At 42.7% G+C, this 22,589-nt stretch overlaps 1 protein-coding gene across 1 annotated transcript in view; it reads right to left on the bottom strand.

The window, feature by feature from the left end:
* SCRN1 (secernin 1) overlaps positions 1–22,589 on the bottom strand; it is a 101,715-nt gene that overhangs the window by 34,200 nt on the left and 44,926 nt on the right. The window contains exons 3-4 of the mRNA XM_069212099.1: positions 5,500–5,681; positions 1,755–1,957 (exon numbers count right to left, since the gene is read on the bottom strand). Of these exons, the coding sequence (XP_069068200.1) occupies positions 1,755–1,957; positions 5,500–5,681 (385 nt within the window). The remainder of the gene's footprint in view (positions 1–1,754; positions 1,958–5,499; positions 5,682–22,589) is intronic.

Here is a 22,589-nt window from a genome sequence, read left to right as displayed (position 1 = left end):
CCCAACTACATGTCAGCTGTGGAGCATCCTCACAGTGGGTGCCTGGGTCAATGCTGGGCCTTTCTCCTGCGCTGTAAGGAGTATATATGTGTCCACTATTTGTGCATGGAATTGCAATATCTTTAATTTCAGAGTTTTCTTCCCTGTACCATTCGGCCCACACTGCAACGCTGTCCCTGTGTAGTGTTGCTTATTTTCTAAGTTTACCATTACACAAGAGTTTATTCCAAGGAACACTGAATCTGAGGGATTCACACCAACATGATGCCATGGTGGTCTTCCAAGGTTACATGTGATCACACATCACCCTGGCCCTCCAACTGAAAAATATCCAGGGAGGGAACTATCCGCTGCATTCTTCCTCCTGGGTGAGGGCCTCATGTCTACGTGGAGTAAGTGGATGAGCGGCATCAATGCCTCGTGGGCCCTCGCTGGGCACAAGGTCCTCAACAAGGTGTCAGCAGTGACATCCTTCAAGTGGCATGTCAGAGACTGGCATGTGGTGTAAACCTATATCAGCCATGCCATCCATAGACGTTATTCTGCGGTGTGGCGGCCTACGCTTGCCACCATCTGAGACGCTTCTGTCTCGTCCGCCACCAACATGGCCACCTGAGAATGATGCACGTGAACTGAGAATCCCTGATTGCCTCCACTGCCAATGATGTCATCACTTACACTATCTGTGACATCCGAAAAGTCATTTCAGTATGTTCATGCTGGCATTGCAGACTGAATGTGAAGACGGATACCGGTCTACGCAGACAAAATCGGTAGTTCGTTAGTTAAATGACCAGGTGACCTTAAAAAATATGTACTAAAAACATTTTTAATATAAATATTATCATAACTTAATGTTATATATTTATGTTAAATATAGAAGTGTATAAAAATGCTTTAGCACTGTTAACTTAATTTTGAATTAAATATTTACTTAACGCAAATATAATATATTAAATTACAATTATTTTTCAGAAGTTTAAATACAAATTAATTCTCAACTAATTAAAAATTATGTATTATTATGTATTAATAGTTATTAAAAATGATATATAGAACTAATTAAAAGTAATGCAGTTACATTTTATTAAAATACTGTTACATTCAATTCAAACATGGTAAAAACTATTTTATAATTACAATAAAAATATGTACTATTTATTATAAATGGTTTTTAATAATACATTATATTTGGTTAGATTTGTAATTATTTTAAATAATGTAATTTAATGTCATATTATTTCCTATGGGGCTTTATTTTAAGTTCCCACCTCCATTATTTTCTATGGGAGGGTGTTGCACTACCAAGGCTTGCCCGTGTGTGGCACTAGACTTACTACTGTTTGTTTAGTAGTAACACACACTTGTAAGTTAGGTTCAAACCCCTTTTTATAGATTTGGAGACATATAAGCTACACTTTTTGAGTAAATTTACACTCAGATTTTGTGAATAGCCAATCAGAGTAAAGTTACTCAAATGTATAGAGTAAATTAAACATGTACATTTACGCACAAGTTGAAGTTACCTTTGTGAATAGCCCTGTGACTGAATGAGTTTCTGACTCAATGTGAGTCTTAGAACTGAAATGGCACACAGTTATGCAGTTCTTTGTTTTTTCAATAAAAAATACACAAATGTTGATAAGGAAAAGATACTAAGACCAGTGGGTTTAGTGAATTACTGTACAGCTCTCTCTGTTTTAAGTTAGAAAGGAGTCCATGTACACTGGGTCCTACCAAGTGATCGAACTGACCTGTGATCTTCTCCGCAGCCCAGTACCTTCCAGAGGTCTCAAGCCTCCAGGCCTCCGCGTGGTCCACAATCAGGAAGGCGCTTTGGAAGGCGTGGCAGGTGCCCGCATCTTCGAAGTAGTTGCCACCCTGGCCGTGCTCCTCTAGAAGAGACACAATGACATCCAGAGCATCCTTGGCCGACTGGCTTCTTTCTAGACCGAGCCTGGGACACAGATAGAAATGTGGTCAAGGAAAGTGGTTGGAAGGAATCCAAAGTCTGGTCCATTCCAGCTGATTAGAAATGCTGCCCATCCCACTGTGGGTAGCATCCATTAATAACACTCTGCAATATGTGCAACACATGTGGACATGTATAACGCCTATCTATATACCTATGCAAAAATACCCATATCTAATATTTTGACAAGGAAACATCTAAATAATACCCCCTTCAATTTGTAATTGAAAAGAATCATGTCCTTGAAGCATCTTCACACCACACAGACTTCTTAAGAGTTTTCACCCAGAATCAGGAGAGAAGTTGTAGGTATGCATCACCCATTAAGTGGTGCACACACGCATATTTGCATAATTAAAATGCTTAGAATTGCCTAAGTGTGTGATTATTTATGCAGCATTATGCAATGGGTTCATGAAAGCACTGTCTGTACATGGTACGGCTGTGTACTAAGATTTTTAAATTATTTATTTATGGATGTTTGGTGACTTTTCACAAGGTTCCAACTTCTTGCCCTTGATTTTCCACTTGGATACAGAGGCCCTGGGAGTCATCCACTGACCTCTCCGTTCATCAACAGATAACCAGGAATCTGGTCTGAACATAGTATGATGAAAACCTGCCTTCCTCCCATTCCGACCTGAATGTCCAAGGGCCATGTCAACTATAATCCAAACAAGGTGGGATTTGCTTCTGTTTACAATGACTGCAAAGCATCAGGTCTAGGGGCCTGATTAAGATCTTGGCGGACAAGTTACTCTGTCACAACGATAGGATATAATGGGATTTATATTTCGGCTGGTATCTTTGTCTAATGCTTAATTCTTGAGGAGTATAGAAGTTGTGCATTTCACACACATGCAGTCATCTGTGTGAAAAACATACCTGTGGTATGCCTTTACATATGAAAGACAATCTAGTGTTAGACAAGTTTCTAAAGTTATGCAATGAATGTTGCTTACGTGTTGCATGTTTCCAAGTCACGTATCCCATTCACAGTTCTCACAAGACATCGTCTGTGCAAACTAAGGGGCTGATTTAGATATTGGCGGACAAGTTACTCTGTCACAACGGTGACGGATATCCCATCCACCGAAATCTGAATCTCATAGGATATAACAGGATTTAGATTTCAGCGGACGGTATATCCGTCACAGTTGTGATGGAGTAACTCATCCACCAATATCCCAATATCTAAATCAGGCCCTATGGCTGGCATGGCGCATTTAATCTGGGTGTCTCAGCATCACAGCTCGATGAGATGACCAAATCACTGGGCTTCTTGCTTGTGACCTCCCTCAGCTTCATGGCATCTCAAGCAAGAACAGGACTGCGCCGTATCAACTGACCCTCTCTACGAGTAAAACCTGCAGGTCTTGCCTCGACATAAAGCAGGCTCTGAGAGTGACAGGCAGACCACTTTCCCAGATAGGGTCACCTTAGCACCAGGTCTTTCCCTTAGGGCTACACACGTGTACCCCACTGCTCATGCGTCAAAGCAGCGCTACACTCATGGGAAACCAGGGATCCCCTCAGGACGGTTTACATGGATTTCATCAGGGAGAGGAGGTAGGCAGTCTATTCACTAGGATGCAGCTCAAAAGGCCTGTCCCCTGCTGCTTCTAATAAACTGCTAGTCAGGTCATAACCTGGAGATGGGGACGGTAGTTACTTTGGGGGTACCTACACCTGTAGGTGAGCAATAACCAAAACATATAGAGCACCTGTCAAGTCTCTGTCCCTGGAAACATTCAGGCCTGTCAGAATGATGATGTAAGCAGCTGGATGGCACGCTGTGGGTGCCCCAGGAGACGTCGACCCTACAGTACTTATATTAGGGCCAGAATGCCCCCCTCACTACAAAGAGCAATAAACAGCAACAATTTCCATGAATGTTCTGCAAACCACGATTTATGTTGTTAGAATTTAAATTTGAAAATCTTCATGATAAATTTCCTGCATTTGGTGGATATGCTATTGAGCAAATACTTTGTCATGATTTAAAGTGGCAAATTCTCCACTTGATGCACCACAAACAAGGATGAACCTGCTGTGTCTGCCATGATGTTTATTTATATAGATGCTTTATATAGCACTGTACTTCAGTTCACCTATGCTTCAAAGCGCTGCACTGTTTGCATCAAGCTCCGGGATTAATGAAGAGCAGGAGCCCAGTTGTCCACAGGACGCATCCTCTGACCAATGTTCCTCACATGGGGGCATTAATCCTATGCTGGGTGAAAGACTGTTCTGAGGACCTCAATGGTAGAAGTTTCCTGAAGCTCAGGTAGTTGAGTTCCACCCTCCACATCAGGTTTAGGGTGTTCCACATCTTTGGGCTTGACCCCCTTGGTATCTGCCTTCATGCTTTACCTGTTGAAGGTTTGTTGGGTAATCTGGTTCAAAGCAGCTGCATGTATGTTTGTGTTTCGGATGAATAGGGAAGCAAGATTCCACATTTCTGGCAATTCTTCCAGTATGCTTGGTGTACCTTATGTAGAATCCTAATTTGATGCTTTTCTTTTGACTCTTGGGGGGTGATTCTGACCCCGGCGGTTCCTTACCGCCGGGGCCAGGGTCGGCGGGAGCACCGCCAACAGGCTGGCGGTGCCCCGCAGGGCATTCTGACCGCGGCGGTTTTGCCGCGGTCAGAAGTGGAAAACCGTCGGTCTCCCGCCGGTTTTCCGCTGCCCTGGGAATCCCCCATGGCGGCGCAGCTTGCTGCGCCGCCATGGGGGATTCTGACAGCCCATACCGCCATCCTGTTCGTGGCGGTTCTCCCGCTAGGAACAGGATGGCGGTATGGGTTGTCGTGGGGCCCCTGGGGGCCCCTGCAGTGCCCATGCCAATGGCATGGGCACTGCAGGGGCCCCCGTAAAAGGGCCCCACTTTGTATTTCAGTGTCTGCATTGCAGACACTGAAATACGCGACGGGTGCCACTGCACCCGTCGCACCTTCCCACTCCGCCGGCTCAATTCTGAGCCGGCGTCCTAGTGGGAAGGGTTTTTGCACTGGGCTGGCGGGCGGCCTTTTGGCGGTCGCCCGCCAGCCCAGTGCAAAAGCCAAAATACCCTCAGCGGTCTTGCGACCGCGGAGCGGTATTTTGGAGGGGGGAAGTCTGGCGGGCGGCCTCCGCCGCCCGCCAGACTTAGAATGACCCCCTTAGGGCCTGATTTTGAGTTTGGCAGGAGGGTTACTCAGTCACAACGGTGACAGATATCCTGTCCGCCAAAATATAAATCTCTTTATATCCTATGGGATTTATATCCCATTATATCCTATGGGAGTTATATTTCGGTGGACGGGATAGCCAACATCTCCGCCAAATTCTAAATCAGGCCCTTATTGTTTTCAATGGTGGCTCTACCTGTTCATGCCTTCTGAGGTTTAGAGATAGACTCACGGTTCTGCAGCCCTTCCATTTGTATGATCATTTCTACGGTAGTCCCGTACATCACACTACGCGTGGTCAGTGACATCCCGTTCACCTACCTGCTTACTCTTTCATTCATCAGACACCACTCACCTAACCAGGTCTGTCCCAAGCAGGGCCTCAGCTCCACTGGCATCCTCTCTGGTCATCACAGCCTCACCAGCGATGCAGACTCCATGCTCGTTCGCTCCCATTTCTCCTCCCCACATCCAGGCGGGCTTGCTGAGCATGACGGCATGAGTCCTGGGGGCCTGGGCTACCGCAAGGTAGGTGCACTGGAAGAGGCAAGGATGTGAATACCACATAAGTCAACCAATCACTGACCTTTCTGCGAAGAGGCAAGCCTTATTTACCACCCAGTCTACAATAACGCCCTTGGTTTCTGTCAAATAAAAAGGTATTTGTTTCCACAGTACACCTCATAGTAAATTTGCATCTCCATCCTTACAAACAACTGATGGACAATTTACCGAAACCATTGTATGGATACACACTTCACATGATTACACATCACACCTCCTGGACCCTGCTTTAAACTCTGCACAAAGGCCTCACAGTGTTATTTATCCTGGTTTCTTCTCTGTTGGCTCGTGTTGGATTTGTGTTTTACACATTGTTGCACTCATTTCGTTGGTTCAATAAATCACATGTTTTGGTAAATCCTCTTTTGTGGGGCTGTAGAGTTCTGGGTGAATTTACAGAATACAGGAAGTGGGATTTAGGCCTGGGAGGCCAAGTCCAGCAGGATCCCACCAATGCTCCTCATCTGAAGGTCTGTGACAGGCACGGCCAGACTGCCAGATAACCAGTGTACCTTCCTTCGATGGACAAAACCCTCCCAGGAGCTATATTTAGGGAGGAACGGGTGCGCAGCAAACTTCCACCTGAGTCTTCCTTGTAATAATATGCCGACGTCAGCAGTGACGTTGCACTAGAAGATGCTCGGCTATTGTTGCTATTGGCCGTGGCCTAAGAAGAGGGTGGGGTTCAAGGTGAAACTTGTTTGTTTCACTGACCTCAATTTGCATGTCTAAAGGAATGGGAACTATTTTTTTTAATTCTCTTAAAAATTATTTTAGTCCCAGTTTGCAAAAGTTGGAGGTAAAATATTAACAATTCAAATAAATAATGAGGCAATACAAACCCCAAGAACCAGGCACTAATAATGGCTAAATCCTAAAAACAGAGGTTAACTAACTACAAGGATACTCACGACCTTTTATAATACATAACAAGAGAAATGTCGGATAAATAACCGAAGTAGGACATCAGAAATTAAAGATTTAAAGAGAAAACGTCAGTGATGCTGCTGACGTTTGAAAATGGCGAGGCGTAAAAGTTACGCCTGAAAATAATATGTCGCGAGCGAAGCCCTATGGATAAAAGGGGGGTATGAGAGGCTTCTCCTCCAATAAAAGTTTGAAAAAAAGAGTAGCAAATGGTGCATTTTAAAAGAAATTTGAGAAAGTGGGTGGTATATAAAGCAATCGTGAACGTGTAGCCCTGAAATATTTAAACACAATAAAACTTCCATATATTACTGAATTAAATATGTTCAACGTTCAGTATAGAGTGGTAGAAAAGTGAAAATTAAATCCTGGTTTTGCCCACTACACTGTCAGTATGCAGAAACATCAGCGTGCAGGATTATGCAAACCCTTCTCCCGCCCATGGCATCCATGTAGCCTGTCTGTGCCTGGACCGGAAGAGACCCCCGGTGGGCCTTTCACAGCTAATATGCCTAGCTAGGACTTGGCTCGGCCTCTCATTGGCTTCAGCAGTGGAAGAGATGGCGTCTGACTGATGCTGCATTTGTAATAAATAACACCAGGGGCACCACTCGGGGAGCAACCATCTGCCTGTTGTTAGATGATGGGAGGTCTCATTTATATGTAACTTTAGAAAGCCAAACACCAGAATACATTTCCATCTATACCCCCAGTCTCCACATGTGCATTTGTTTCATTCTTCTATCCCTCTTGCAGCAGTATTTAAGGGCCTGTTACCTGGCGAGGGTTATACACTGCTTAATTTGTGCTTGTTGTTTCCGGTGCAGAACACCGGCACTTATTTTTGAGGGCCGGCGCTTATTTTTCTGCCTAAAGCATTTACTGCGAGCAAAAGACACATGTGGAAAAGATAGAGGTAAAGAAAAACGAAAAACCGTCAAAATGGGAGAAAGCAGAAAGCTGCAAGAGTGAGCTGAAGGGGCTGGGAGTGGCTGTAAATGGATTAAAGAGGACTAGATGGATTCATGATTACGCTACCTCAGTATTCCGTGTTCGCACATTTAATTGCAGCAGCCGCGTTGGGCACCGGCACGTTTTTATTTCCAAATTAAGAACTGTCGTTATATTGGAGCAGCACAGTGCATACTGTACTCATGCTGGAGGCATGTAGGTGGGCCCGCAAGGACAAGGCATTATTAGAGAAAGGGCGAGCCTTCCATTTTAGGAATCATAATACCTTCCCCGGAAGCCAACCCGCAAGGCCAATAAAATCATGTATGACGATCCAAGCCAATCCAAGTGCTGCTCCCTTGCTGTGTGCAGCGCAAGGATTGGCTTGAGCGGGAGCTCATCAGGAGACTAGGGGTCTGCTGCTTTGAACAAACCCTGCTCAGTAATGTGCAGTAGAGTGAAGCCTTTAGTGCGCATGTCCGGCTGGCCAGAGAAAGGCACCCGTCCAACTTGACATGCGCACTTTGTGGCCTAGGTGCTCGTTTGCCTACTGCTACCATGACCATGTGCCATCAATGAAGACCCACCCCCTTCAGAGCGGTCGACGCGCCCACGGCTCAAGGCTGACACTGGCTAATTGAATTAAATGTTTTCAAGTCTGATAACTGCAAAATTAAGAGTAATATTCACATGCAATATGGGGTGGGGGCAAAATATCAGTAGGGCATCGCCATAACGCTCAAGGCAGAAAATGCCCCTGGAAATCTTACTTAAAAAACATTGGGGAAGGGATGAGGATCTAACACAGGGGCCGGGCCAATTGGAGCCAATCGAAGGCAATCTCTAAAAAGAATATTTTACCCTACCCAAAATCTCAAAATTAATAGAAATTCTAGGTATCTCCTGTGTTCAGTCAGAGTCACAAATGAGGGATGACTCTACCCTAGAATATAAATATAGCAATAAACATGGGGAGAGCCCAGATAAATGTGAGCGTTGGAATCTCCATGTTACATCTTCCCGCCCCATGCGTGGTTCTCCTACCCCAAGGATACGGCCTAGCTATCTCTAAAGGTGCCCTTTCAGGAACCTGAAGTCTTCCTCCAAATGTGCTCCAAAGTCTTACAGTTTCCTTCGCAGAGGCCATCAATCGATATAAGGTTGAGTCCATTTCCAAACATCAGTTACATCCCATGTGACAATAACATATCTTAGAGCACAAGTGACAATAACATATGTTAGAGCCCAAGTGACAATAACATAAGCTGGAGCGCAGGTGACAATTACATAAGCTGGAGCACAGGTGACAATAACATATGTTAGAGCCCAGGTGACAATAACATATGTTAGAGCACAGGTGACAATAACATATGTTAGAGCCCAGAAGACAATAACATAAGTTAGAGGCCAGGTGACAATAACATAAGTTTGAGCCCAGGTGCCAATAACATAATTTAGAGCCCAGATGACAATAATATAATTTAGAGCACAGGTGACAATAACATAAGTTAGAGCCCAGGAGACAATAGCATAAGTTAGAACCCAGGTGACAATAACAGAAGTTAGAGCCCAGGTGACAATAACATAAGCTGGAGTCCATGTGACAATAACATAAGTTAGAGCTCAGGTGACAATAACATAAGTTAGAGCCGAGGAGACAATAAGATAAGTTAGAGCCCATGCGACAATAACATAAGTTAGAGCCCATGTGACAATAACATAAGTTAGAGCCCAGGTGACAAAAACATAAGCTAGAGCCCAGGTGACAATAACATAAATTGGAGCCCAGGTGACAATAACATAAGCTGGAGCCCAGGTGACAATAACATAAGTTAGAGCCCAGGTGACAATAACATAAGCTGGAGCCCAGGTGACAATAACATAAATTGGAGCCCAGGTGACAATAACATAAGGTGAGCCCAGGTGACAATAACATAAACTGGAGCCCAGGTGACAATAACAGAAGTTGGAGCCCAGGTGACAATAACATAAGTTGGAGCCCAGGTGACAATAACATAAGCTGGAGCCCAGGAGACAATAACATAAGTTGGAGCCCAGGAGACAATAACATAAGATAGAGCCCAGGTGACAATAACATAAGCTGGAGCCCAGGTGACAATAACATAGGTAAGAGCCCAGGTGGCAATAACATAAGTTAGAGCCCAGGTGACAATAACATAAGCTGGAGCCCAGGTGACAATAACATAGGTTAGAGCCAGGGTAACAATAACATACGTTGGACCCGAGGAGACAATAACATAAGTTAGAGACCAGGTGACAATAATATAAGCTGGAGCCCAGGTGACAATAACCTAAGTTAGAATCAAGGTGACAATAACATAAGTTAGAGCTCAGGAGACAATAACAGAAGTAAGAGTCCAGGTGACAATAACATAAGTTAGAATCCAGGTGACAATAACATAAGTTAGAGCCCAGGTAACAATAACATAAGTTAGAGCCGAGGAGACAATAACATAAGTTAGAGCCCAGGTGACAATAACATAAGCTGGAGCCCATCTGACAATAACAAAGGTTAGAGCCCAGGAGACAATAACATAAGTTGGAGCCCAGGTGACAATAACATAAGCTGGAGCCCAGGAGACAATAACATAAGTTGGAGCCCAGGAGACAATAACATAAGTTAGAGCCCAGGTGACAATAACATAAGTTAGAGCCCAGGTGACAATAACATAAGTTAGAGCAGAGGTGACAATATCATAAGTTGGAGCCCAGGAGACAATAACATAAGCTAGAGCCCAGGTGACAATAACATAAGTTAGAGCCCAGGTGATAATAACATAAGCTGGAGCCCAGGTGACAATAACATATGTTGGAGCCCAGGTGACAATAACATAAGTTAGAGCCCAGGTGGCAATAACATAAGTTAGAGCTTAGGAGACAATAACATAAGTTAGAGCCCAGGTGACAATAAAATAAGCTGGAGCCCAGGTGACAATAACATAAGTTAGAGCCCAAATGACAATAACATATGTTGGAGCCGAGGAGACAATAACATAAGATAGAATCCAGGTGACTATAACATAAGTTAGAGCCCATGTGACAATAACATAAGCTGGAGCCCAGGTGACAATAACATAAGATAGAATCCAGGTGACTATAACATAAGTTAGAGCCCAGGTGACAATAACAGAAGCTAGAGCCCAGGTGACAATAACATAAGTTAGAGCTCAGGAGACAATAACATAAGTTAGAGCCCAGGTGACAATAACATAAGTTAGAATCCAGGTGACAATAACATAAGTTAGAGCCCAGGTAACAATAACATAAGTTAGAGCGAGGAGACAATAACATAAGTTAGAGCCCAGGTAACAATAACATAAGTTAGAGCTGAGGAGAAAATGAAATAAGTTAGAGCCCAGGTGACAATAGCATAAGCTGGAGCCCATGTGACAATAACATAAGTTAGAGCCCAGCTGACAATAACAGAAGTTAGAGCCCAGGTTACAATAACATAAGCTAGAGCCCAGGTGACAATAACATAAGTTAGAGCTCAGGAGACAATAACATAAGTTAGAGCCCAGGTGACAATAACATAAGTTAGAATCCAGGTGACAATAACATAAGTTAGAATCCAGGTGACAATAACATAAGTTAGAGCCCAGGTAACAATAATATAAGTTAGAGCCGAGAAGACAATAACATAAGTTAGAGCCCAGGTAACAATAGCATAAGTTAGAGCTGAGGAGAAAATAACATAAGTTAGAGTCCAGGTGACAATAACATAAGCTGGAGCCCATGTGACAATAACATAAGTTAGAGCCCAGGTGACAATAACAGAAGTTAGAGCCCAGGTTACAATAACATAAGCTGGAGCCCAGGTGACAATAACATAAGTTGGAGACCAGGTGACAATAACATAAATTAGAGCCCAGGAGACAATAACATAAGCTAGAGCCCAGATGACAATAACATAAATTGGAGCCCAGGAGACAATAACATAAGTTAGAGCCCAGGTGACAATAACATAAGCTAGAGCCCAGGTGCCAATAACATAAGCTGGAGCCCATGTGACAATAACATAAATTAGATCCCATGTGAAATAGCATAAGTTGGAGCCCAGGTGATAATAACATAAGTTAGAGCCGAGGAGACAATAACATAAGTTAGAGCCCAGGTGACAATAACATAAATTGGAGCCCAGGAGACAATAACATAAGTTGGAGCCCACGTGACAATAACATAAGTTGGAGCCCAGGTGACAATAACATAAGCTGCAGCCCAGGTGACAATAATATAAGTGGGAGCCCAGGTGACAATAACAGAATTTGGAACCCAGGTGACAATAACATAAGCTGCAGCCCAGGTGACAATAACATAAGTTGGAGCCCAGGAGACAATAACATAAGTTAGAGCCTAGGTGACAATTTCATAAGTTAGAGCCTAGGGGACAATAACATAACCTGGAGCCCAAGTGACAATAACATAAATTAGAGCCCACGTGAAATAGCATAAGTTGGAGCCCAGGTGATAATAACATAAGTTAGCGCCGAGGAGACAATAACATAAGTTAGAGCCCAGGTGACAATAACATAAGTTGGAGCCCAGGTGTCAATAACAGAAGTTGGAGCCCAGGTAACAATAACATAAGTTGGAGCCGAGGAGACAATAACATAAGTTACAGCCCAGCTGACAATAACATAACCTGGAGCCCATGTGACAATAACGTAAGTTAGAGCCCAGGAGACAATAACATAAGTTGGAGTCCAGGTGACAATAACATAAGTTACAGCCCAGGTGACAATAACATCACCCAGAGCCCATGTGACAATAACATAACTTAGAGCCCGTGTGACAATAACATAAGTTGGAGCCCAGGTGACAATAAAATGAGTTGGAGCCCAGGTGACAATAACATAAGTTTGAGCCCAGGTGACAATTACATAAGTTAGAGCCCAGGAGACAATAACATAAGTTGGAGTCCAGTTGACAATAACATAAGTTAGAGTCCAGGTAACAATAACATAAATTAGAGCCCAGGTGACAATAATATAAGTTAGAGCCCAGGTGACAATATCATAAGCTGGAGCCCATGAGATAATAACATAAGTTGGAGCCCAGGAGAAAATAACATAAGTTAGAGCCCAGGTGACAATAATATAAGTTAGAGCCCAGGTGACAATATCATAAGTTGGAGCCCAGGAGACAATAACATAAGCTGGAGCCCAGGTGACAATTACATAAGTTAGAGCCGTGGTGACAATAACATAAGTTAGACCCCAGGAGACAATAACATAAGTTAGAGCCCAGGAGGCAATAACATAAGTTAGAATCAAGGTGACAATAACATAAGTTAGAGCCAAGGAGACAATAACATAAGTTAGAGCCCAGGTGACAATAACATAACCTGGAGCCCAGGAGACAATAACATAAGTTGGAGCCCAGGAGACACTAACATAAGTTAGAGCCCAGGTGACAATAATATAAGTTAGCGCCCAGGTGACAATATCATAAGTTGGAGCCCAGGTGACAATAACATAAGTTAGAGGTTAGAGCCCAGGTGACAATAACATAAGCTGAAGCCCAGGAGACAATAACATAAGTTAGAGCCCAGGAGACAATAACATGAGTTAGAGTCCAGGAGACAATAACATAAGTTACAGTCCAGGTGACAATAACATAAGCTAGAGCCCATGTGACAATAACATAAGTTGGAGCCCATGTGACAATAACATAAGTTAGAGCCGAGGAGACAATAACATAAGTTAGAGCCCAGGAGACAATAACATAAGCTGGAGCCCATGTGACAATACCATAAGCTGGAGCCCATGTGACAATACCATAAGCTGGAGCCCAGGTGACAATAACAGAAGTTGGAGCCGAGGGGACAATAACATAAATTACAGCCCAGGTGACAATAACATAAGCTAGAGCCCAGGTGACAATAACATATGTTAGAGCACTGGTGACAATAACATAAGTTAGAGCACAGGTGACAATAACATATGTTAGAACCCAGAAGACAATAACATACGTTAGAGCCCAGGTGACAATAACATAAGTTTGAGCCCCGGTGCCATTAACATAATTTAGAGCCCACGTGACAATAATATAATTTAGAGCACAGGTGACAATAACATAAGTTAGAGCCCAGGAGACAATAGCATAAGTTAGAACCCAGGTGACAATAACAGAAGTTAGAGCCCAGGTGACAATAACATAAGCTGGAGCCCAGGTGACAACAACATAAATTGGAGCCCAGGTGACAATAACATAAATTAGAGCTGAGGAGACAATAACATAAGTTAGAGCCCAGGTGACAATAACATAAGCTGGAGCCCAGGTCAAAATAACATACGTTAGAGCCCATGTGACAATAACATAAGTTAGAGCCGAGGAGACAATAACATAAGTTAGAGCCCATGTGACAATAGCATAAGTTAGTGCCCATGTGACAATAACATAAGTTGGAGCCCAGGTGACAAAAACATAAGCTAGAGCCCAGGTGACAATAACATACGTTGGAGCCCAGGTGACAATAACATAAACTGGAGCCCAGGTTACAATAACATAAGTTGGAGCCCAGGTGACAATAACATAAGCTGGAGCCCAGGAGACAATAACATAAGTTGGAGCCCAGGAGACAATAACATAAGTTAGAGCTCAGGTGACAATAACATAAGTTAGAGCCCAGGTGACAATAACATAAGTTAGAGCAGAGGTAACAATTAGATAAGTTAGAGTCCATGTGACAATAACATAAGTTAGAGCCCATGTGACAATAACATAAGTTAGAGCCCAGGTGACAATAACATAAGCTGGAGCCCAGGTGACAATAACATATGTTGGAGCCCAGGTGACAATAACATAAGTTAGAGCTCAGGAGGCAATAACATAAGTTAGAGCCCAGGTGACAATAACAGAAGCTGGAGACCAGGTGACAATAACATAAGTTAGAGCCCACGTGACAATAACATATGTTGGAGCCGAGGAGACAATAACATAAGATAGAATCCAGGTGACTATAGCATAAGTTAGAGCCCAGTTGACAATAACATAAGCTGGAGCCCAGGTGACAACAACATAAGATAGAATCCAGGTGACTATAACATAAGTTAGAGCCCAGGTGACAATAACAGAAGCTAGAGCCCAGGTGACAATAACAGAAGCTAGAGCCCAGATGACAATAACATAAGTTAGAGCTCAGGAGACAATAACATAAGTTAGAGCCCAGGTGACAATAACATAAGTTAGAATCCAGGTGACAATAACATAAGTTAGAGCCCAGGTAACAATAACATAAGTTAGAGCCGAGGAGACAATAACATAAGTTAGAGCCCAGGTAACAATAACATAAGTTAGAGCTGAGGAGAAAATAACATAAGTTAGAGCCCAGGTGACAATAACATAAGCTGGAGCCCATGTGGCAATAACATAAGTTAGAGCCCAGGTGACAATAACAGAACTTAGAGCCCAGGTGACAATAACAGAAGTTAGAGCCCAGGTGACAATAACATAAGTTAGAGCCCAGGTAACAATAACATAATTTAGAGCCGAGGAGACAATAACATAAGTCAGAGCCCAGGTAACAATAACATAAGTAAGAGCAGAGGAGAAAATAACATAAGTTAGAGCCCAGGTAACAATAACATAAGTTAGAGCTGAGGAGAAAATAACATAAGTTAGAGCCCAGGTGACAATAACATAAGTTGGAGACCATGTGACAATAACATAAATTAGAGCCCAGGAGACAATAACATAAGCTAGAGCCCAGATGACAATAACATAAATTGGAGCCCAGGAGACAATAACATAAGTTAGAGCCCAGGTGACAATAACATAAGCTAGAGCCCAGGTGCCAATAACATAAGCTGGAGCCCATGTGACAATAACATAAATTAGATCCCATGTGAAATAGCATAAGTTGGAGCCCAGGTGATAATAACATAAGTTAGAGCCGAGGAGACAATAACATAAGTTAGAGCCCAGGTGACAATAACATAAATTGGAGCCCAGGAGACAATAACATAAGTTGGAGCCCACGTGACAATAACATAAGTTGGAGCCCAGGTGACAATAACATAAGCTGCAGCCCAGGTGACAATAATATAAGTGGGAGCCCAGGTGACAATAACAGAATTTGGAACCCAGGTGACAATAACATAAGCTGCAGCCCAGGTGACAATAACATAAGTTGGAGCCCAGGAGACAATAACATAAGTTAGAGCCTAGGTGACAATGTCATAAGTTAGAGCCTAGGGGACAATAACATAAGCTGGAGCCCAAGTGACAATAACATAAATTAGAGTCCACGTGAAATAGCATAAGTTGGAGCCCAGGTGATAATAACATAAGTTAGCGCCGAGGAGACAATAACATAAGTTAGAGCCCAGGTGACAATAACATAAGTTGGAGCCCAGGTGTCAATAACAGAAGTTGGAGCCCAGGTAACAATAACATAAGTTGGAGCCGAGGAGACAATAACATAAGTTACAGCCCAGCTGACAATAACATAACCTGGAGCCCATGTGACAATAACGTAAGTTAGAGCCCAGGAGACAATAACATAAGTTGGAGTCCAGGTGACAATAACATAAGTTACAGCCCAGGTGACAATAACATAACCCAGAGCCCATGTGACAATAACATAACTTAGAGCCCATGTGACAATAACATAAGTTGGAGCCCAGGTGACAATAAAATGAGTTGGAGCCCAGGTGACAATAACATAAGTTTGAGCCCAGGTGACAATTACATAAGTTAGAGCCCAGGAGACAATAACATAAGTTGGAGTCCAGTTGACAATAACATAAGTTAGAGTCCAGGTGACAATAACATAAATTAGAGCCCAGGTGACAATAATATAAGTTAGAGCCCAGGTGACAATATCATAAGCTGGAGCCCATGAGATAATAACATAAGTTGGAGCCCAGGAGAAAATAACATAAGTTAGAGCCCAGGTGACAATAATATAAGTTAGAGCCCAGGTGACAATATCATAAGTTGGAGCCCAGGAGACAATAACATAAGCTGGAGCCCAGGTGACAATTACATAAGTTAGAGCCGTGGTGACAATAACATAAGTTAGACCCCAGGAGACAATAACATAAGTTAGAGCCCAGGAGGCAATAACATAAGTTAGAATCAAGGTGACAATAACATAAGTTAGAGCCAAGGAGACAACAACATAAGTTAGAGCCCAGGTGACAATAACATAACCTGGAGCCCAGGAGACAATAACATAAGTTGGAGCCCAGGAGACACTAACATAAGTTAGAGCCCAGGTGACAATAATATAAGTTAGCGCCCAGGTGACAATATCATAAGTTGGAGCCCAGGTGACAATAACATAAGTTAGAGCCCAGGTGACAATAACATAAGTTAGAGCCCAGGTGACAATAACATAAACTGGAGCCCAGGAGACAATAACATAAGTTAGAGCCCAGGAGACAATAACATGAGTTAGAGTCCAGGAGACAATAACATAAGTTAGAGTCCAGGTGAAAATAACATAAGCTAGAGCCCATGTGACAATAACATAAGTTGGAGCCCATGTGACAATAACATAAGTTAGAGCCGAGGAGACAATAACATAAGTTAGAGCCCAGGTGACAATAACATAAGCTGGAGCCCATGTGACAATACCATAAGCTGGAGCCCAGGTGACAATAACAGAAGTTGGAGCCGAGGGGACAATAACATAAGTTACAGCCCAGGTGACAATAACATAAGCTAGAGCCCAGGTGACAATAACATATGTTAGAGCACTGGTGACAATAACATAAGTTAGAGCACAGGTGACAATAACATATGTTAGAACCCAGAAGACAATAACATACGTTAGAGCCCAGGTGACAATAACATAAGTTTGAGCCCAGGTGCCATTAACATAATTTAGAGCCCAGGTGACAATAATATAATTTAGAGCACAGGTGACAATAACATAAGTTAGAGCCCAGGAGACAATAGCATAAGTTAGAACCCAGGTGACAATAACAGAAGTTAGAGCCCAGGTGACAATAACATAAGCTGGAGCCCAGGTGACAATAACATAAGCTGGAGCCCAGGTGACAACAACATAAATTGGAGCCCAGGTGACAATAACATAAATTAGAGCTGAGGAGACAATAACATAAGTTAGAGCCCAGGTGACAATAACATAAGCTGGAGCCCAGGTGAAAATAACATACGTTAGAGCCGAGGAGACAATAACATAAGTTAGAGCCCATGTGACAATAGCATAAGTTAGTGCCCATGTGACAATAACATAAGTTGGAGCCCAGGTGACAAAAACATAAGCTAGAGCCCAGGTGACAATAACATAAGTTGGAGCCAGGTGACAATAACATAAACTGGAGCCCAGGTGACAATAACATAAGTTAGAGCCCAAGTGACAATAACATAAGCTGGAGCACAGGTGACAATAACATAAGTTGGAGCCCAGGTGACAATAACATAAGTTAGAGCCCAGGTGACAATAACATAAGCTGGAGCCCAGGTGACAATAACAGAAGTTGGAGCCCAGGTGACAATAACATAAGTTAGAGCCCAGGTGACAATAACATAAGTTAGAGCCCAGGTGACAATAACATAAGCTGGAGCCCAGGAGACAATAACATAAGTTAGAGCCCAGGAGATAATAACATGAGTTAGAGTCCAGGAGACAATAACATAAGTTAGAGTCCAGGTGACAATAACATAAGCTAGAGCCCATGTGACAATAACATAAGTTGGAGCCCAGGTGACAATAACATAAGTTAGAGCCGAGGAGACAATAACATAAGTTAGAGCCCAGGTGACAATAACATAAGCTGGAGCCCATGTGACAATACCATAAGCTGGAGCCCAGGTGACAATAACAGAAGTTGGAGCCGAGGGGACAATAACATAAATTACAGCCCAGGTGACAATAACATAAGCTAGAGCCCAGGTGACAATAACATATGTTAGAACACTGGTGACAATAACATAAGTTAGAGCACAGGTGACAATAACATATGTTAGAACCCAGAAGACAATAACATACGTTAGAGCCCAGGTGACAATAACATAAGTTTGAGCCCAGGTGCCATTAACATAATTTAGAGCCCAGGTGACAATAATATAATTTAGAGCACAGGTGACAATAACATAAGTTAGAGCCCAGGAGACAATAGCATAAGTTAGAACCCAGGTGACAATAACAGAAGTTAGAGCCCAGGTGACAATAACATAAGCTGGAGCCCAGGTGACAACAACATAAATTGGAGCCCAGGTGACAATAACATAAATTAGAGCTGAGGAGACAATAACATAAGTTAGAGCCCAGGTGACAATAACATAAGCTGGAGCCCAGGTGAAAATAACATACGTTAGAGCCCATGTGACAATAACATAAGTTAGAGCCGAGGAGACAATAACATAAGTTAGAGCCCATGTGACAATAGCATAAGTTAGTGCCCATGTGACAATAACATAAGTTGGACCCAGGTGACAAAAACATAAGCTAGAGCCCAGGTGACAATAACATACGTTGGAGCCCAGGTGACAATAACATAAACTGGAGCCCAGGTTACAATAACATAAGTTAGAGCCCAGGTGACAATAACATAGGCTGGAGCACAGGTGACAATAACATAAGTTGGAGCCCAGGTGACAATAACATATGTTAGAGCACTGGTGACAATAACATAAGTTAGAGCACAGGTGACAATAACATATGTTAGAACCCAGAAGACAATAACATACGTTAGAGCCCAGGTGACAATAACATAAGTTTGAGCCCAGGTGCCATTAACATAATTTAGAGCCCAGGTGACAATAATATAATTTAGAGCACAGGTGACAATAACATAAGTTAGAGCCCAGGAGACAATAGCATAAGTTAGAACCCAGGTGACAATAACAGAAGTTAGAGCCCAGGTGACAATAACATAAGCTGGAGCCCAGGTGACAACAACATAAATTGGAGCCCAGGTGACAATAACATAAATTAGAGCTGAGGAGACAATAACATAAATTAGAGCCCAGGTGACAATAACATAAGCTGGAGCCCAGGTGAAAATAACATACGTTAGAGCCGAGGAGACAATAACATAAGTTAGAGCCCATGTGACAATAGCATAAGTTAGTGCCCATGTGACAATAACATAAGTTGGAGCCCAGGTGACAAAAACATAAGCTAGAGCCCAGGTGACAATAACATAAGTTGGAGCCAGGTGACAATAACATAAACTGGAGCCCAGGTGACAATAACATAAGTTAGAGCCCAAGTGACAATAACATAAGCTGGAGCACAGGTGACAATAACATAAGTTGGAGCCCAGGTGACAATAACATAAGTTAGAGCCCAGGTGACAATAACATAAGCTGGAGCCCAGGTGACAATAACAGAAGTTGGAGCCCAGGTGACAATAACATAAGTTAGAGCCCAGGTGACAATAACATAAGTTAGAGCCCAGGTGACAATAACATAAGCTGGAGCCCAGGAGACAATAACATAAGTTAGAGCCCAGGAGATAATAACATGAGTTAGAGTCCAGGAGACAATAACATAAGTTAGAGTCCAGGTGACAATAACATAAGCTAGAGCCCATGTGACAATAACATAAGTTGGAGCCCAGGTGACAATAACATAAGTTAGAGCCGAGGAGACAATAACATAAGTTAGAGCCCAGGTGACAATAACATAAGCTGGAGCCCATGTGACAATACCATAAGCTGGAGCCCAGGTGACAATAACAGAAGTTGGAGCCGAGGGGACAATAACATAAATTACAGCCCAGGTGACAATAACATAAGCTAGAGCCCAGGTGACAATAACATATGTTAGAGCACTGGTGACAATAACATAAGTTAGAGCACAGGTGACAATAACATATGTTAGAACCCAGAAGACAATAACATACGTTAGAGCCCAGGTGACAATAACATAAGTTTGAGCCCAGGTGCCATTAACATAATTTAGAGCCCAGGTGACAATAATATAATTTAGAGCACAGGTGACAATAACATAAGTTAGAGCCCAGGAGACAATAGCATAAGTTAGAACCCAGGTGACAATAACAGAAGTTAGAGCCCAGGTGACAATAACATAAGCTGGAGCCCAGGTGACAACAACATAAATTGGAGCCCAGGTGACAATAACATAAATTAGAGCTGAGGAGACAATAACATAAGTTAGAGCCCAGGTGACAATAACATAAGCTGGAGCCCAGGTGAAAATAACATACGTTAGAGCCCATGTGACAATAACATAAGTTAGAGCCGAGGAGACAATAACATAAGTTAGAGCCCATGTGACAATAGCATAAGTTAGTGCCCATGTGACAATAACATAAGTTGGACCCAGGTGACAAAAACATAAGCTAGAGCCCAGGTGACAATAACATACGTTGGAGCCCAGGTGACAATAACATAAACTGGAGCCCAGGTTACAATAACATAAGTTAGAGCCCAGGTGACAATAACATAAGCTGGAGCACAGGTGACAATAACATAAGTTGGAGCCCAGGTGACAATAACATAAGTTAGAGCCCAGGTGACAATAACATAAGCTGGAGCCCAGGTGACAATAACAGAAGTTGGAGCCCAGGTGACAATAACATAAGTTAGAGCCCAGGTGACAATAACATAAGTTGGAGCCCAGGTGAGAATAACATAAGCTGGAGCCCAGGAGACAATAACATAAATTGGAGCCCAGGATACAATAACATAAGTTAGAGCCCAGGTGACAATAACATAAGCTGGAGCCCAGGTGACAATAACATAGGTAAGAGCCCTTGTGGCAATAACATAAGTTAGAGCCTAGGTGACAATAACATAAGCTGGAGCCCAGGTGACAATAACATAGGTTAGAGCCCAGGTAACAATAACATACGTTGGAGCCGAGGAGACAATAACATAAGTTAGAGACCAGGTGACAATAACATAAGCTAGAGCCCAGGTGACAATAACATAAGTTAGAATCCAGGTGACAATAACATAAGTTAAAGCTCAGGAGACAATAACAGAAGTAAGAGCCCAGGTGACAATAACATAAGTTAGAATCCAGGTGACAATAACATAAGTTAGAGCCCAGGTAACAATAACATAAGTTAGAGCCGAGGAGACAATAACATAAGTTAGAGCCCAGGTGACAATAACATAAGCTGGAGCCCATCTGACAATAACATAGGTTAGAGCCCAGGAGACAATAACATAAGTTGGAGCCCAGGTGACAATAACATAAGCTGGAGCCCAGGAGACAATAACATAAGTTGGAGCCCAGGAGACAATAACATAAGTTAGAGCTCAGGTGACAATAACATAAGTTAGAGCCCAGGTGACAATAACATAAGTTAGAGCAGAGGTGACAATTAGATAAGTTAGAGTCCATGTGACAATAACATAAGTTAGAGCCCATGTGACAATAACATAAGTTAGAGCCCAGGTGACAATAACATAAGCTGGAGCCCAGGTGACAATAACATATGTTGGAGCCCAGGTGACAATAACATAAGTTAGAGCTCAGGAGGCAATAACATAAGTTAGAGCCCAGGTGACAATAACAGAAGCTGGAGTCCAGGTGACAATAACATAAGTTAGAGCCCACGTGACAATAACATATGTTGGAGCCGAGGAGACAATAACATAAGATAGAATCCAGGTGACTATAGCATAAGTTAGAGCCCAGTTGACAATAACATAAGCTGGAGCCCAGGTGACAACAACATAAGATAGAATCCAGGTGACTATAACATAAGTTAGAGCCCAGGTGACAATAACAGAAGCTAGAGCCCAGGTGACAATAACAGAAGCTAGAGCCCAGATGACAATAACATAAGTTAGAGCTCAGGAGACAATAATATAAGTTAGAGCCCAGGTGACAATAAGATAAGTTAGAATCCAGGTGACAATAACATAAGTTAGAGCCCAGGTAACAAAAACATAAGTTAGAGCCGAGGAGACAATAACATAAGTTAGAGCCCAGGTAACAATAACATAAGTTAGAGCTGAGGAGAAAATAACATAAGTTAGAGCCCAGGTGACAATAACATAAGCTGGAGCCCATGTGGCAATAACATA

The sequence above is a fragment of the Pleurodeles waltl genome, chromosome 10 (genome assembly GCF_031143425.1).
Source record: "Pleurodeles waltl isolate 20211129_DDA chromosome 10, aPleWal1.hap1.20221129, whole genome shotgun sequence".
Classification (NCBI taxonomy): domain Eukaryota; kingdom Metazoa; phylum Chordata; class Amphibia; order Caudata; family Salamandridae; genus Pleurodeles; species Pleurodeles waltl.
Note: the sequence above shows the minus strand (reverse complement) of the source record. Positions and strands in the feature narration are given on the sequence as shown.